Here is an 18,883-nt window from a genome sequence, read left to right as displayed (position 1 = left end):
CTGCGTTGATGATCTTTAGTCGAGGATTTTGGATTTTACTATGTGGCCAGTAGCGACAGCAAAGATCTGCAGGGCGGCTGATGCTGGAGGCTGGACGGCTCCTCCACGTCCACGTCTGTGAAAACTTACACCTGCTCTCCTGTAAGTTTCAAAGAGGTGTTGTCATTTCATTATAACAGCGCGAGAAGGATCAGTGACATGAGCTCTTTCAACCTCAGACATATTGTTTAGCTGCTCATCTCTGGGACACTTGGTGCATGTAAACAAACCAAATCTATCCATGATGGTGTCTAATGCTGCAGCTGGATCTGCAGCACGTGCTGGTTAGTATCTATCTCTCTCCATGATTTAGTCTCTTAACGTTTCTGGCTGTCTCCTCAAGCGTTTAACCTTGTCAGAGATAGGCTGGGATCCATTAAGATTTCCTGAAAGGGTTGAGCATTACGGGCTCATTTAGAATGACTTCCATTTTTAATAAACTGCTCACAGCCCTGCAGATCAGATACCGAGGAGGTGCACTTAACAATACCGGAGAGATAGATATGCCTCATAATTTATCTTATGCAAAAGCTCAAGAAATCACACCCGTGCACCCTCCATGATTTTTACCCTTTTCATTCCTGCTCCTTCCTCCTCTTTGTGGAAGCTCTTTTCACGCTACGCGCTCTTGAATAGTTGTGACATATTCAACATGTTTAAAAGCTGCTTCGTCATCTTTTCAGCTCCGCCCTGCTGAAGCTCTTTTTTTTCTTATGGGTGTTTACCTTTTTTTTAACAGACTTGGATTATTTGTTTGCACATGGCGTCACCGCTGCCAACTGAATCTATAACAGTCTGAACAGGCTTGTTAAAGTGGATCACTGGCAGGGAAACTGTCCTGTGGATATTAACACTGGTGGTTTTACATTTTTACAACACACTTAAAATCACAGTGGTATTTGTATCACTGCACAATCATGCCTAAAGATGGACGTGTGCAGAAAGGTGATGATAGGCAGAAATGACGAGATGAGAATGGAGCGTACGGGGTTAACGGCCAGTGAGAGGGGTGATGGGTGCCAGAGGGGAGGGTGAGGTTAATGGAACTGGAGGAGTAAAAAGTGTGAGGAAGGCTGTTTCAGTGGTATGTGAATTGAAAATGGCTTTTTAGCTGCTGAATCAATACACAGTTTCTTTGTTCTGAGAACCTGTTGGTTAGTGGGGGCTCTTTTACAACAGAGGTGAGCGAGTGTGGGACGAAGAGAAACACAAAGAACAGACTTCCTCATCTCCAATGTGCCTCTATTTACACTCATCAGAAAGCATGTGATGCTAACATATTCAGAAGGCGTCTCAAGTTCACTCTTATCCATTCAAAAATAAATATGTAACAGCTCTAGTGCTATCCACCCAGTGTTCCTTTAGCAAAGGAATATTCTGCTGCAGAAAAATATGTCTTTATCCTTCCAGTATCTCTTAGGTTGACCTGCATGATTAAATGAAAGCAGCTCTGTGTGCACTGCATGACTCAGTTTTCTGAGCTCTATTCACAGATGTTAGCTGCTGCAAAATTAAAGTTGCTTGTGTAAATACCACTGAGTCAGAGCAGGACAAAAGGTAAGACGGCAGGAGTAGACATGCTCGACAAAGGATCTCTCTTACTCATCCTCCAGCACGAGGCTTTTGGCCAGCACTCAGAAGCTCACGGAGCGATTTCATAAAGTCTGAGTAAGTGTGCCATTGCTTTCACAACACAAAAAGAAAGAGGATTCACTCATTAGCTGGGGTGTATTAATTTACTTACCTCTGTTAATTTGTAAACTGTCGCTGCCAGGTGAAAACCTCTTAACTGGTTATTTTTAATTTCTAACTTCAATTAAAGCTGTGGACTACGAAAGTGTGTTGACCCTCGGGTTAATGAAACCTCTTCGAACTTATGACAAAGTCCAACAAAAATATAATGCAGCTAAAAAAACTCACGTTTAATGTCTCTCCTTGCTTTATTGTTCATTGTTTATTGTATTCTTTTAAAAAAGAAGAGGATCAGTTTTCGTTTAAAGGTTTATCCCAGGAATTTTATATTGCACATGCATCTAGTTTGAGACAGAGTTAAAATAAGAATTGTCAGAATTAGCAGCTACAGTATCCTGACTCTGAATGGATCAAGCTTCAAAAGGGCTGGATCCTACAGTTCCCACAATGCAACTCAGTAGCATCTTTAAAACAAAAGTGTTCTGTCTGATATCAAAAGTCCCAACTCTCTAAATCTTCATTATTCAACTGCCCCTTTAAGAATCTACTTGTCCCATAAATCTCCGTACAGTTTGCATCATATAGCAGGATGAGCAGCAGCGTTTCGCGACTACGGAACTTTAATCATCGCTACGTGTGATCTGCTATGGAAACTGATCAATAAGTGAATTCCTGCAGGGTGATTGTGCTCCCAGTAAATATTTCCCCCTTTTCGTCTGCGTGTGCTGCTGACTGAAGGAAGAGCTCTCTGTTCTTGGGTCACGTCCAGGCTTGTACGGACTGTAATTGATGATATTGAGCAAGTGTTCGGGTCCAGATCTGTCTTTGTCATGCTCGATATATTACATTTATTCGGTGCAAATCATTCACCCAGGGACTGATTTGATTAATGACTCAATGACACATTATATTCATGTTATCCATCGGTTCTCAATTGCTCATTTTGGCCCCCGTGCTGTCAGTGCCAAGCACCCTACTGACCCCCGGTGGTGCGGGATTTATGGTGCAGCACTCAGGACCATGGACAGCGTCAGAGTTCATGAAGCTCATCGGTGAACTAATAAGAGCACGCTCTCTTCTTGATAGGCAACGTTTTGTGACATACACCACATATTACCATGACTCACATATTTTAATAGTCTGTTAAATATTTCATTAAGCGCTCTCATCAGCTAAAACACTTAATGTACAGTTTTTATCATAAAGCTGTGGCTGTACAAAAGCAGCTGCTCTCCCACGCTCTTTCCTTTAAAGCTGCAGGATCTCAAACAACAAGGAAAAGAAACCCATTACAAAGAAATGTTGTCCACAACTGTAAATAAATTACATCTCAGGGGACTTTATTTTTTGAAACACTTTTGTTCGCTCGTTACCGGAAAGCTAATAACAGCTTTTATGGCACTTTCATAGGTGTCTGTGGAGCTGTTAATATGTTTAAGATGACATTTTAATTCCACCTTCTAATCAATATTTAATTCCTTCCAAAGCTAAACATAGTTTCAGCTTGCCATGCCAACGGTTTGTGTGATTTGTATGAGTAAACATTTGCTTCTTCCTGCAGAGACAAAAGTCTTGCCCTTCAGAAAGTGCAGCTGTTTGTGAGCGATGCGTTGCCAATAAGAGCGGCCTCTGCTGCGGCACACAGTCTGTAGAATATGTGAAGCGAAGAGTTTGATTAGCCTGCAGCCTCAGCAGGGGATTCATCTGCTGCCAACAATCAATGAACAGCCTGCAAAGCATGCCAATCAGTTTTATTGGTCTCTCCTTGCTCTTGTGTTGTCACATGCATCATCACCACCACCACTATAAGATTTGCTTTTGTGGCTCTAGTTTTGGAAATGTCTGTCAATCCACCACTTTGGTCTAGACTGGAACAACTCAACAGCTGTCCGGTAGACTGCCATGAATTGTATGCACAGATATTCATGGTCCCAGAGGATGCGTCCCAATTACTGGTGACTCCCTGACTTTTCCTTTAGCGCCGCCAGCAGGTCAAACTGTCTGACTTCACATATTCATGGTTCCCAGAGGATGAGTCCGACTGGCTCTAGTGATCCTTGAGTTTTTCTCACAATCAAGGAAACGTCTCAACAACTACTGGATGAGCTGCTATGAAATGTGCTTCATACATTTATGATCCCCAAAGTAATGACTTTTAAAAATGTGGAGATCCCCAGACTTTTAATCTATTGCCAACATCAGTTCAAATTTAAATTTTTTTAATACGCCATCCCACCCGTGAGACACTTTGGTCTTGGTGCACTCAGTACTTTAGGCGTATTTTTTGTCTGTGCCAGACTCGATTTTCACACGATCTTGACAAATTATACATCGTTTGAAAGATCCAAGTCTCCTGATTCTATCTGTGCAAAGGATTTCAGGAGCCTCATATCACCGCAACAGCTTCTGACACAGAATTGGTTCAGACTTGTGGCTATGGCTTCACTAAGAAGGTGCTGTGACAGGCCTTGTTCCCTCTTCTATGTCAAAGAAAAAAAAGGAAGGCAAAAATATTTAGTTTATGCTTCTGTAGCTTTGGTTCAGATTCTATTCTATTATTATTATTATATTATTCTATATAGTACACTATAGGACCCATGTACATTAAACTATTTAATTTCTTCTAATTTTTCAGAGTAAGAAATAAGAAAACTACAGCTGTATTGAAAACAATGGCATCAGTGTTTCACTCATCTCGGCAAACCTCATACTTTACACTGTGCATGAGAGAGGCTGTAATTTAGTGAGGAGGTGTAATTCAGTGTAATGAAGGTCTTGTATCATTAGATGGACACTGTGTCCTTGTCTGTCCTGCCCTGTGTCCTGTTCATTGTCTCCTGTGCTGATTTATGTTTCAAACATTTGTGTGACCTCATGATGATCCTGGTGGGGAAATGTGGAGAGTAACAGTCTATGGCACTGACATGTATCACAGACATGTGGTATGTGAAACATCATTTAGATTAGTGCATTTATAGAATAATCAACTAATGTAGTATTAAACATTTTAGAACGAGCATAGATTTGACTTCTAGTGAGCACGCTGGCATGTCAATATCTGTCACCAGCAAGATGAGACAGGGGACACCTGACACAGGACGAGATGGAGCGACAGATAAAACAGGACACTAAGGACAGAGGACAGAAGACAGAGGACAGGGCACAGCAGCCACCTAATGGTACAATAAACTCATTACACAGGATGGGTTGTGTAGCTGCATTGCTAGAAATATTGAAACTGGTTAAGAAAAAGAGTTGCAGCTGAGCCGTGCTACAGGTTCAGAAGGAACAGTGATAACAGGATGACAGCAAAGAAACCATCACAGTGTTAAAAGACGCTGGTGACTTCCTGTCCCTGATACCTCACACATTCATATTAGAAACAGTGCAGGTTTTTTTTTCCAGTTTCATCAGTTATGAAGCTCAGCAATTTCAAGGACACCAAGGTCAAGTTTAAGAACATGACTGAACAGACGTAGAATAAAGCTCAGCAGTAAGTGCAGCCCTGCCTGTTGCTGCAGCAGGATCACGCCTGTTAAACTTCACTTTTATTCCTTTAGATTACTCTAACGCTCTTTTTTTTTTCCTTCCTGAATCAAACTTCTTTGAACCGCCTCTGAATCGTCCAAACTGCAGCTGCCCGGCTTTTAACCACAAACAGCAAGAGATCACACATCGCACCCGTTTCATCCTCCCTCCGCCGGCTCCCAGTCAAATCCAGCATCCCTTTTAAAATACTGGTGCTCACCTTCAGAGCCTCGCATGGCCAAACACCCCACACATTGCTGAGCTCCTCCCTGTCAGCGCTACTGAACAGAAATTACTGTCCGTCCCTGGAACCTGCTGTAAGACCACAGGTGACCGAGGTTTTCAAGCTGTGGCAACTAAACTATGAACACCCCCACCCCAACCCTGTCTGCTTGTGACCCATAGACTCCTGTGACGTCTTCATGAAGCAGCTGAAAATATGGTGGGTCAGTCTGTCTGAATACCTCCTCCTTTTTATTTCAGTGCTCTTTATTTATTTTATTGCTTTTATCGGCCTATTTCTTGAACTTTTGTACTTTTTTATGATGTAAAGCACTTTATGATTTTTTTTTATCCGATATATAAATATATTTTTACTTAAGTTTACTTAAACAAATTTAAATCATTTATTGCAGACAGATGCTGTTGGAGGCATTGAGTGGGGAGTTAAAGATAAAGTTGAATAACTTAATAGATTCATTACTTTATAAACGTTAGCGGTTTCACAATCTGATCTGATCACTTGCTCGTGGTAGAATTTCTCATCCGGCAATTGCACAACCACCATTTCAGAAGAAGCTGACTGATAACTTTACCTCTTGTTTTGACATTCATTAAAGCATCGCTGAATTTAAATGAGAAATTTTCCCTCCTGTTATGAAAACGTACGTGTGGAATAGCTTTTCTCAAAGGAAGGGTTATCAAACTTCCTGTATAATTTATTGTGTTTGCATTTAGTACCAATAACTCTCACCGTCAGTATTAATGCATCTCATTGTAGTCGGAGCAGACAGTGTCACATTAATGAGAACTCTTCCTCACAGCCATTTAAAGAGCAGTTACAACACTCAAAAGACAAAACACACAGCCATCTATTTAAAAGTAATGTTTATTTTGCACCGAACAAAAAATCTTGGTGCAAAAGATAAATTCCCAGTTACGACATCAGTGACAGTGCATCTCAGTAAAATAGTAATGCTCAACAAAAGAAAGAAAAATATCATTTACTACATCAAAAGAATATCAACACCAATAAAAGCACAGTTTAAGTAAAAATTCAATGTTCAAACACAAACAACCAGTTACCTTTAAACAGACAGAGGCAGAAAACAACAAGAAAATAATACAGTTACTTGCAATAATGCTTCATCTGGTGCAGAAACATCAGCACAGCCAATCTCCCAATGCCACTCATGCGCTCTCTCTCTCTATCTCTCACACACACACACGCGCACACACACACACGCACGGTGCTGGTACAAAACAGGAGCCAAATGATCATAATCCCATTACCACAGCATTAAAATCAATTACATGTAATAAATATCAGTAAAAGCACCTTTAAAGCTGAAATGTTTTTAATTGATCAACTGACTGTGCAACATGTTAAAAAAAAAAAAATATTCCAATAAAAACATAATTACATCTGGAGACTGATATACCATTAGAACAACTGTCAATTTTTAAATCATTACATAAGTATTTTTTTGCTCTGAATCAAGGATTTACAAGGATTTAAGGAGTATCTACACAACAGACCTCACAGGATGTTTTAAAAGAGCCATTTGAAAGTCATCATTAAGTCTCTCATTCTGTGATATCGATATTGTTTTAAAACCACTTCTGTAAAAAGACAAATGGGTGACCTTTGCAGCCCAGGTAACAACAAGCTGAGCTTCATCAACAGGCAACAGATTCACTGTTGGGGGAGCCGCATACGGCGCTGGTCTGATGGGCCAACAGAAAACTGTAATACCCTTTTAAAATTCTCAAGCCCGAGGCGGTGCACGCTCAAAGTCACCACAATGGATTCTACTCCAGTCTGCCTGGAAACACTCCAGCTGCACTTTGTAGCATAAAAAACATAAACCCAAGATACCAAAATATAGAAAAACATTCTTATAGTTCATCATCACGACAGATTAGCATGCTAGACGTTTTCAGACCAGCACGATAATGCGAGAAATTTACAGCAAAGTATGACAAGAAAATCACACTGTATGTCACGACCGCTTCTGTGTCTTCATCTCTTTTTACAGGTGCTACTGTTGGACACTCGGTTAGTACTGTGACCACTTCAAGTCAAACTCTGATTGTTCTTCAAAACACTTACTCAGAGCCAGCTAACAAAACTCGTGCTCCACACAGTCTGTAGAGCTGGTAGTGTAATGGAGGTGCAGCCGCAGATGCACTCTGGACTAAAGATCATCAGTTAAAACCTGTATCAAATAGAGATCATTTCAACTACACTATTATTCATCCTACGCAATCTCCAAGGTTGTTCAGACCACAAGCTTTTCCCTCTGTGCTCAGTCCTTTCAGAAATTTGCCTTTTTGACCATTTGATCTCTGACATTCTTTGCAAATAGTGCAAACACTAGTGCCCAACCTAAACTAATCAAAAGAAGGAGAACAGTTTTCAAAAAACTGTTGTTTTTACAGAACAGAGTGCCAACGTGGGGCACAACAGCGCTTGTGGCCAAACTTTATTTCTGCCAATCATTATACATGTGGCAAAGGTAAAAAATAATTAGATACAATCAAAGAATTAAATCTGCAAATTCCTGGAAGGACTGTTTATTTGCTATGTGCAAATTTGTGTATAATCACAACGGCTCAATTCATATATTCACTGCTTTGCTGTATTATATGGCTTCTGCTCATTTATGGCTCCTTTTTCCCTTTATCCCTATGTAGCCAGGCACTGTTTCTTACCCACAGTGAAAACAGGTAAATGTCTCATTTTTAACATTTAGTGTGTGATTTCACCAAATTCTGGTGAGTAGATACTGAATAAGTATTAATTTGTCTAAAGGCCACAGATTTGTGTACAAGTCAAAACACCAAACCGGACCTCTACCGTCTTCTTCAACCGCTTGAGGAAAATACGTGTTTGGTTTTGGGGAAAATGTGATACAATGACTGAAGGTGTTGGACTGTTAAAAAGTGGAATTCAATTTTGTATTGAAGACCTAACACTTACCCTAAAACCAGTCTTTTGGTCGTCAGTATGTTTTCTGAGAGTGAGTGACCCTATCAGCACTGGAGGACTTCATGTTGCCAGTATAAGTACATACTGCTTCATTTCCCAGCTGGTCCCTCCCCTGCCGTTTAGGCTAGCTCTGCTTTGGGGCCACAGTTTGTTTTGGCTGTGCTTTGGATGCTGTCGCAGAGGCAGAGGCAGAGGCAGAGGCAGAGGCAGAGGCAGAGGAGGAAGTGGAAGAAGAGGAGGATGAAGAGGATGAACTCCATCGGGTCTCTACACCTGTGCTTGTCATCTTAAGCTTCCGTCGTTTTGCGAGGGGAGCGTTGTCGACACTTTTCAGAAAGAAGCCCTCTCTCTTACCACGGTTGAAAGCCTGGAGAGAGGAGAGTGACCAAAGAAAAGGAAATGAACCACAAGATGAAAGCACATTAGAGACATGCACAGCATCTATTTTAAGAGCCTCTTTCAGTGCACAATGCTAGTACCTTGTATGTAGCATTAACGTAGGTGCGAACAGTAGGCCCACTGGACTCGAGCACATCTGGAGTGCACAAGGGAGTGGTGGACATGGATGCTCCACCCTGCAGCCAGCTGTTCTCTTTCAGATCAGAGAGTTTGAGACGCCTCTCTGGATCCACTGTCAGTAGGCCTTTTATCATAGACAGACGACACAAACAAGAGAAGAAGAAATTAGGGACAAAGACAAAACACGCAGACATTTATCTGATGCAAAATCAGACATTTTCAAACAGAGCATGAAGAAACTAACAAAGCACCTACTGTCAATAAAAACAAACTATATCACACACCTTTAACAAGCTCTTTGGCATCCTCTGACACTCCCTTCCAGGCCTCCCCATCCAATGAGAAATCACCCTCTTTTATCTTCTGCATGATGTCAGCAGCATATGACGAGGTCATCCCACGTTGCTCACTCTGAAAGGGCACCTGGCCTGACAGCATGGTGTACTGACGGAAACACACAGAGTGCCGTTAGTACGTCAGTTCACTTGACTGATGTGACAGAATCAACGGTTTAAAGTCGAAATTACCAGGATGACCCCAAGACTCCAGAGGTCACAGGCCTTGTCATATCCTGCGCTCTCAAAAAGTTCAGGTGCAGCGTACTGCAGCGTGAAGCAGGGAGTCTGCAGGGGGGCGCTGCCTGCTGGGCACAGCCGGGCAAATCCAAAATCTATTACTTTCAGCACCGAGTCCTCCCCCTCATCTGTAAACAGCACGTTCTGTAAGGTAAACAAACAAAAACCATGCTGATCTGCTCTCATTTTTCTTTTCCTGACAGAGGAGAGGCTGTTAAATACGACAACTACTGGATACAACAGGTTGGTATGTTCCTGGCCTTAATATATGCTCAGCACATGTGGCGCAAAGGTGGGAGTAGAAGGCATTTGGAAAATATGACTAGCTGCTGGAGGACAAGAGCTACTTCTACGTCACTCAACCATGATTCATCATTTGTTGATTCTCAGTACTTTACTCAATACTTAAGAAGAAATGTGCAGGAATTGTGGAATAATGTAGATAAGCAGTTTTAATCAAACACTTTCGCATATGTATCAGCATCCAAAGTAAAAGTTTGAGATGAAAAAAGGCATCTCAGTAAAACACTGCGCAGAACTAAAGGTTAATGGGTGATTCTTTGCACTATCTGTCATCAACAGCTGCTTGATTCTACATGAAAGCCTTCAGTTAATTATATCCCACAGCGATGTGAAGCCAGCAGGATATCTGTGTGATAACAGCAGCGCAGAGACATTCTGCACTGTTGTCTGCCGTGTTTACCTCGACTAAATCCTGTCAAAACTTTGCTGTAAAATAACCGCACCAGCAACACATCAAACTGCTCGGTTATAACTCTGTATTCAGCCAGTTTGAGCAGGACAACCTAAAGGTGCAGAGGAGGTGTTGATGCACCTAAACCTGTTTTATAATAAATTAAATGTGGAAATCTCTCTTTCTTCAATATGATGCCTTTAACGCACCGTGGCTTCCTTTAATTACTGAAATGCATTTCTAATTCCAGTATGATGTGATACAGCAGAATTATGACTGAAGAGTGTTGTTTTCTTTTTTAAGTGGGGGATTCTGTATATTTTCAGGATTTAATCCAGCTGCAGCTCACCTCTGGTTTGAGGTCTCTGTGCACGACTCCAGCCTCGTGCATGAAGCTGACGGCTGAGACCAGGCTCTGTAACAGCTGACTGGCCTCCGCCTCGCCAAAAAGTTTCTTCCTCTTGATCCTTTCCAGCAGCTCCCCACCTCGCAGAAGCTCCATCACTAAATATGTGTGGTACTGATAGAGAGGGAGACGAGGAAAGACAAGGATTTATGTGATGATTCTGTTCTTGCATGCCGCTTCATATCCGGCATTACATCCTTCTAAGTACATACAGTATATTTACTTGAACACGTTCCTCCATTGTACCTGATCAGTATAGATGTCGTGCAGCTTGACGATGTTGGGGTGAACGTCACATTGCCTTAAAGCAGCGACCTCCCTCTGAGTGTTTGCCTCCATTCTAACATAGGGAAGAAATATCAAAGGACATTCTCTGACTGAACATCAGATGGTCGGTGACACAGTGAAGCACAGTCAAGCACACAATCACAGTGCTATTACTAGGATGGTGTAGCAGTGTTGCATCTCCACTCACCTGCGGCTCACGATCTTGACTGCATACTCGTGGCCACTTTGCTTGTGTCTGCACTTCCTGCACACAGAGAAGCTACCCTCACCCAGGGGTGGCCCGTGAAGACACAGCTCATAGTGAAGGAAAAACTGGGATTCCTGGACAAAGAAGGGACGGTGTGAGTCACACTGATGGTGTGTTCATTTTCTGTTTTAAGCTGAAAAGTCAATATTAATGTACCTGAAAAGATGAAACTGGGCTGGTTAACATATAATAATCAAGTATTTATCATCTATTATCCTTTTCTTTGCATCATGAGCTGCTATACCAGTCTAAAGTGATAAACATCACATTATCAAACTGCGGTTAGTAGTCTCAGCTAAACGAACAAGTTTCTCTTCCTTCCTGTCTGTCCTGAACACAGCTGAACCTTTTTATCTCTGTATATAACCAGAGAGCTTTCAAAAATGACAACAGACACTTTGGTTATATCACAATGGTTTTACAAGACTTCACCTCTCCCATAAAATAAACAACAATAACTGATGCTACGATCCCTTCAGCCTTGTCCAAAAACAGCATCATAAGCCAAGATCCATACCTCTAACATTGCGCTGCGCTGGACAGAAGCCGAACCCGGTCGATCGGCACCAATCTGGGTTTCTACAAAGTCTCCCATGACCGCGTTCTTATTGAACAGGATGGAGGGAGCAATAAAGGAGTAACCCTAAAATAACAGAGAAGAGATGTTGCATGTATGAGGAGGTAATACGTGTTGAGTGGTCTGACTGCATTAAAACAGCATTAATAGAAAATACATTAAGAGATCTGAGAGACCGTTTAGTAAATCAAACGATTTATTAATTCAACTACCATCTACTATATCCAAATGTGATTTTTTTTTTAGCTGGTGGTTACAGGTGTTGTATTTTGAAAACGTTTACAAGTGTTAGAGGAGACACAGCAGGGACTGACCTGGAACAGGCGGTCAGTGCTTGGAGGCGTGCTCGCTGGAGAGTAGACAGGATCCATCCCAGTGAACTCCTCAGCGAAGTTTCCCACGTCCAGTTCGCTCTTCAGCTCCGGTTTGAATGGACTTGGCAGTTTCTTCTGTGATAGGTCAGCCCAGTTCAGTCCCTGTTAGGAAACAAAAGCAGATGAGAGTCATGGATGAATAAAAAAAGGTGACAGGGGAAGAGAGATATCAGAGCAAATGGCAGCTGAAGGTAAGTAGGACCTTGAAGAAGTGATGTGCTTTGATGTCTTCAGCCCCTCTTGGTCCGGAGCCCAGTCTCTTGTGAGGATCTTTCACCAACAGTTTCCTCAGCAGGTCCTGAGCAATTGGTCCAATCATAGAGGGGAACGGTGGATCACAGCGCAGAATACGTCTGAGTGAAGAGTGGCGAAGAGATGGAGGAAGCTTTAAGGTCTTCATCATGTTATGAACAATCTCATGCAAAATTATCTAACCGCAAGTCGGGTAAATAGTATCTAGAACACAATGGCTGAAATCATTTTAATGAATTGGAGAATGAGGAGAGTTAATTTAAGATTTCAATAAACATCAGCATCACTCACTTTGACACCTCACTCTGGGAGTTCCTCTCTCCCTCCAAGGTAAAAGGAGACGCTCCTGTCAGCAGCTCAAACATCAGGATCCCAAGGCTCCACCAATCTACCGACTGAAGGGAGAGACGGCTTAAAGAACAATAGTTGAAAGAAAGAGAACAAAATAGGTGCAGTTGATGCGCCCACTGCCTATTCAATCTGTCAGTGCACCCTGGGTTGTCTGTCATGTGACTGACTGGCACTAAAAAAAACACACTAGTTCCAGGTTACATCCCTGCTTATCAGAGTCATAGAAAACATGAGTCACATTTTGTCATAATTGCTGTGAAGTCTGGAGTGATGGGTCACACTGACCTTGACCTTTGACCTTTGAGCACCAAAATCTAATCAGTTCCTCCTTGAATAAATGTGAGATACTGAGGGCAAATACTGAGTAAATACTGAGATATCGTGTCCATGAGAATGGGACTGATGGATGGACAACCTGAAAACGACTCTGGGTGTCGGCGGCGCGGAGGCAGAAAAATTGCAACTGAAAATTTGATCTAATGTAGAGCCTTGAAGTACATGTTGCGTAGTTACCCAAAGTCAGCACTTAGTATTTAACTGGAAGCTAAATGTTAAGTCATAATTTGTCTCCCTGTCATCCTGAAACATCTAATCATAAACAACATATAATCTGAACTTTACATCTCCTGATATTTGATTTAAAAGCTTTAACATTAACAGAAGTATCTGAACACTGAACACCAGGGGCCGGTTTCACAAAGATACTTGAGACAGTGTTGGTCCACTCATCGTGTTGCTCATAGATCAGTCTCATGCAAGTCAGCCTGTTTCACAAGAATAAAGACTGACTCATTTTAAACCAAAAACATTTGAAATCTTACCACCAGGCTAACTCAGATGTAAGACCCATGTTACCATGGTAGCAAACAATGACACCGGCGCTGACCAGCAGAACTCAACAACCAGAAATAAGAAAAAACAGTTCATAATCTGGGGTTTGTTAACATTGTTATGGAGAGAGCAAAGAGGAGGGAAAGAGTTTTTAGAGACCACAGTGATTTTTTTTTCATTTTGAAAAAGTCTTAATTTACCCAGAATTCATTGCACCAAAGTCCGGTTTAAGATACTAAACCGCTTTGCGCAACAGATGAATTCAGACATGAATCTGAAGTCTGACTATTTGTTATATCTGTCTTATACATCTACCTTGCCATGTCCCGTCTTCCCCCTGATGATTTCAGGCGCCATGTACTCAATGGTGCCGCAGAAAGAGTAGGTCCTTTCCTTCTGTAATGAGGACAAAGGGGAGATTATGTACATTTGTAAAAACAAATCTTCTATGAACAAAATATTGTTATGAGATAACATTACACACATTGCCTGCACCATTTTCCACATGCACACACACACATTTCTATGGTTCGGTTGTGGCATTGTGTTCACATACCTCTTCTTCCAGAAACTCTTTGCTGAGCCCAAAATCTGTCAATACCACATGGCCTTCACTGTCGAGAAGAATGTTTTCCAATTTGATGTCTCGGTACACAATCCCAAGCTGCACAAAAACAAATACAATGAAATCTTACCTGTTACAGTCGTGGTATGTGAGGTAATTGTGAACAGAGATGGCATGCAGTGAAAACAGAACATACAACATCTTTACAAAAAAAAAAAAAAAAAAAAAGGTAGAAATGACCCATTATCTGCTGGTTATTTCCAGTAATACCAGCACCTTTCAAGCCTATTCAGAAATGAGAACGGTTTTATTTGATGCTATCCAAAGGAACAAAATACTAAAGTCAACTTTATGGTTTTCAGCCAATTGGACGATTTGTGTAAATGGTGATTTTTCCACCAGAAGAATCTACTATTTCAAACATTTTTCTATTTATTTTAGTGCTGGATTGTCCATCTAGTTTAAATGCTAAAGGTCATAACTTATAAAGAAACAGAATGCTGCTAATTAACCTCAGGAGTGTACTCAAAACAGTATTTACATTTGTTAGATGTTTGAGACATGACTCAAATGAAATGATAATGTTGTTCCGTGTCTGTTAAATTAGTGTAATGAGGCACCTGGTGGCCAACACATCAGCTGTAACTACTTTCTAAATGTATTATGTCAGTGCATTGTCTCTGTAAGCTCGATTTGTCTTCCTTCTCCCCCCGTGTCCAAAATTCGATGAATGCGGCTTTAAGTTACCGAGCTGGAAGGAGCAACACCCACCTTGTGCAGGTGCTCCAGAGCCAGGATTATTTCCCCGATATAAATCCGCACCGCCTCCTCAGGAAAGTGATCCCGCTGGTACAAATGAGTGAACATCTCCCCACCGCTCACATAGTCTGCACTCAAACACAGACAAATACACAGGGAGCTTGAATAGACATAATACAGAAATTACACAAACACACACACATATTGTACAAAAGGCCAACAAACAGACATACAGTAATAGACAGAAACATAAAGAGAACATCTATTCAGCACTTCAAGACTGAAGAGACAAGAGTTTCCTATATTTGGCTCTAGTGCTCCACCACTCACCCAGGATGAGATGTAGTTTGCTCTGCGTCTGAAAGGCATAGTGGAGCGTGACCAGGAAGGGAGACTGGCGGATGTGCTCGAGCACCTGCCTCTCAGTGCGGGTATGTTCTGTTGTCTTTGCCTTTTGAACAATCGCTGCTTTCTTTAACACCTAAGGTAACAATCAAAATAAACTTACATTAAATTCAGACATCCTGAATGGAGTTAATTCTGAAGACCACATGAAGTAAAATACTACATTAGGTTAAAGCAAAGTGTACTGTATATTCATATTGCTAAAAGAGACGTCACATTTCAAATATTATCTGCCTGTGAGAAAATTATGCTCAAAATAGTTCAATATATTTTTCTCCATTCCTTCTGGAAACTTTCAGTGAATGGCAGCACAGTACATCTTTACTCATCATATGGTTTGCAACTATTAAAATAAGTATTAAATAAATTTTGAACAAAAGCAAAATCAGTTAATCATTCACATAAAACATGTTTTAAAAGATTTCCCATTTTGTATTTAAAACATTACCCAAAGATTTTTATTTTTATCAAAGAAATTAGCAAATTTAGTTCAATACATCAACCAACGGTCTCACCTTCATAGCATATAGCTGGCCCACATCATGACCGCTGTTCTTCCTGACCAAAAACACTTTTCCATAAGCTAGACAAAGACAAACAAATATTTCCTCAAGTCATTCAAAGAATTGTTCATCAGAAAGTCAAACAACCACCGGCAAACTAAGAAACACCATCAGATTGTGCCTTAATTGGGTCTGGGGCCACAGCAAAACATGAGCACAGGGTGAACAGGTGCAAAATGATTTCAAGTGTCTGGAAATCACCCGAATATATGCAAAAACATTCCTGCACACAACATTTAATTAGGTTGTTGGTTTTTTTGTTGATAGAAACGAGCTCTTAAGCTCTCCCATAGGTATTTAGCATGGATGAGATCTAATAACAGCAATATCTACAGCATATGGTCTGCCTCCCAAACATTCACATACTACTCACCGCCTTGATGTTTTGAAATTCCCAAATCAGGAAACAAATGTTGAGATAGGTTTTACCACAGCATTTAACTCCTCAGGGGCATTTTCTCTTAACAGTCTACGAAAGTCAGTTTAAATCACCGTGCCCTCAAGATATTTAAGATATATTATGGCATGTCTTCGTTTACCATACCTCATAATGACATTTTACTCAAGTTTTCTTCAGCTTTAATAACAACTGTGTTTCATATATTTCGTGCTTCATGTGGACACTTACCTCCGGTCCCCAAGACTTTGAGCAGCTCGAAGTTCTCCATGCCGACCCTCTCAGTGTGACCTGTGAGGTTAGCTAGTGACAAAAAGAAAGTACCACAATCAAAACAAACAGTACATGTGCTCAATTTCTTCTGCTTTAGTGTCCTGCAAACACGTTTTAGACTCTTTTTTTTTTTTTTCCAAAGGGCATGCAGACACAAAGGTGTTTAATCATCTCTTAAAATGTGCTGAAAGAGCTGTCTAACTTTTAAGAGATCCTGGTTTTAACTGTGAGCAATGCACGAACTGTTCGACTTTGACCATTCTACAAAACCTTTAATGACAAAGTAATACAAATAATCTTAGAGCTTTTTACAATGTTATTAATTGCGAAAGTCATGCATCAAATATAAATACATATTCAATTATCTTAATGTTTCCGAAGAATCACTATTAGCAATTGCTCTGTTCTTTATCGATAAAATGGTTTATGCACTGCAATCGATATCTACAGCCCATTCAATGAGAGATTAAGTATAGTAATACATTTCTCCTGTGACTTCTCATGAAAAACCAGTAGTGACATCATTGATTACAGTTTGGCCAGATCTACAAGAATCAAACTATACATTCCTCATATAGCACAAAGGAATATGCACCTTAATTTGTGCAGTGTATATAGCATGCTTTATTATTTTAATCAATTACAATACTTTAAATTAGAAAACAATAAAAACCTGGTTCAAGATTATTACATTCAACACTTCAACCAAATTCACTTCATCAATTCGATTCAGGTTGATGCACTAAACACGGTGCGAACATCTTTCTGAGGGCAGCGCACATATCCACTGTTCACAAGCTTCTCAGGCTTGACACACTAATGCTCTGAAAGCCTGACACATGGGTGGTTAGGATCTTGTCTAACAAATTACTTGAGTGTATACTAAAGACCATGAAATCCCTGATCTACATACACTGAGATGAAAAACAGAAACACCTGTATGACGTTATGCAACACAATACATTTGTACAAACTATGTGACTGAAAGTATTTCTTATTAAGACCACTACTTTGTAGTTGTTCTGCTGTCTTCATTAAATAATAGAATTTATTACATTATGCAATGGTTTCTATTGTTCTGGTTACACTGTACATAACGTGCTTGATCAGTTTATTTTCCTTACCATTGGTGATTTGATGCTTGACAGTACAGTCCTTTTCATTTGTTTTAGCATCGGAGTCATCACTACTACCAGATGTGTCCCCAGGCATAACTTAAAGAAAAGTGGACTCTAACCTATACAGACTGTTTAAGATCAACTGGGTAGCCAATTTGCTTTTACAAAATATAACACTACGCAAAAAAAAAAAAAAGCTACTGTAGCTGCATTTTGTAGAAGATAAGGATTATAAAACTGACCGGACAGCTGTGTTTTCTAGACAATACTGCTGCCCTAACGTTAATCCCCACGCCTTTGACATCCTGTTGTTTCGCATTATTTATCTCGTGATTGGCCGAAATCTATCAGAAAACACAGACTTGCAGCTGTTCAGATTCCAGATGTTTACTATCTGATGGCTTTATTACACAATTAGCTAAGAGAAGGGTCGTCAATACTAATTTATACTAACGGTGTACGTTAGTTACAGTTTTAAGTGTAACTTACACAGTTTAAATGGCTAACGTTAGCATTAGCTGCCTGACAGTGGCGTTAGTCATTATTCACAAGTTGGCTGACGTTTCTTTGTAATGACGCTAAGGCTAGTTTTACATAAACTACAGGTAAAAAAATAACGCGTAATTAGTCAGTGTGTAAACAGTTACAGCGCTAGTTGGTTAGCATAACTGCTACAATAACAATACACATCACCTAGCTAGCTGGTATAGTAGTAGTAAATTCACAAACTAGCAGCTAGCTAGCGAATTGCTGCTGTGCCCGTCAAAGTTTGAACGTTGGCTAAGGCTAATGTTTAGTTCGCTATGTCTTCAGATACCAGCTGTCAGATCATGTTGGCAAATGCCAGTTCAGGTGATTTCTAATCTTCTTTGTATCCACTAGAGTCGAGTTAATGATTCGCCCATGATGAATATTTAGACCTCTCTTTGTATTTATTGTCAGAGGCTAGCTAGCTGCTAACACCAGGATGCTTTCGACACAACCTGGGCGACGGTCAGTCACGTGAACCGTCGGTGTGGGCGGAGCGACGTTTAAAGAGATCTCAAAAGTCCAGTAGATCCTGTTTTGGTGTAGTTTAAAAAGTTAATTAATAATGAATTGTAAATAAACAAAAAAAAACCAAAACGAAATAATTGGATTACATTGAATAAAACTGCAGGTTTATGGCAGTATGTCCATGGCCTTGGGTGGCACAGGAGTGGGCCCCCAGAGTCCACAG

General features: G+C 40.7%; 1 protein-coding gene across 1 annotated transcript; it reads right to left on the bottom strand.

Annotated features, from left to right (window-relative positions):
- Nucleotides 1–6,349: 6,349 nt before the first annotated feature.
- rps6ka4 (ribosomal protein S6 kinase, polypeptide 4) lies at nucleotides 6,350–18,676 on the bottom strand. The gene is made up of 18 exons (XM_056397777.1): nucleotides 17,671–18,676; nucleotides 16,505–16,576; nucleotides 15,829–15,896; nucleotides 15,239–15,389; nucleotides 14,921–15,036; nucleotides 14,141–14,248; nucleotides 13,900–13,980; nucleotides 12,694–12,797; nucleotides 12,353–12,503; nucleotides 12,091–12,252; nucleotides 11,717–11,842; nucleotides 11,140–11,273; nucleotides 10,911–11,004; nucleotides 10,608–10,778; nucleotides 9,517–9,708; nucleotides 9,274–9,433; nucleotides 8,950–9,113; nucleotides 6,350–8,837 (listed from the first exon to the last, which is right to left on the bottom strand). The coding sequence occupies exons 1-18, from the start codon at nucleotides 17,756–17,758 to the stop codon at nucleotides 8,595–8,597; spliced, it is 2,385 nt and encodes a 794-aa protein (XP_056253752.1). The 5' UTR covers nucleotides 17,759–18,676; the 3' UTR covers nucleotides 6,350–8,594.
- Between the last annotated feature and the right edge of the window lie 207 nt (nucleotides 18,677–18,883).

The sequence above is a fragment of the Seriola aureovittata genome, chromosome 15, assembly GCF_021018895.1.
Source record: "Seriola aureovittata isolate HTS-2021-v1 ecotype China chromosome 15, ASM2101889v1, whole genome shotgun sequence".
Taxonomy (NCBI): domain Eukaryota; kingdom Metazoa; phylum Chordata; class Actinopteri; order Carangiformes; family Carangidae; genus Seriola; species Seriola aureovittata.
Note: the sequence above shows the minus strand (reverse complement) of the source record. Positions and strands in the feature narration are given on the sequence as shown.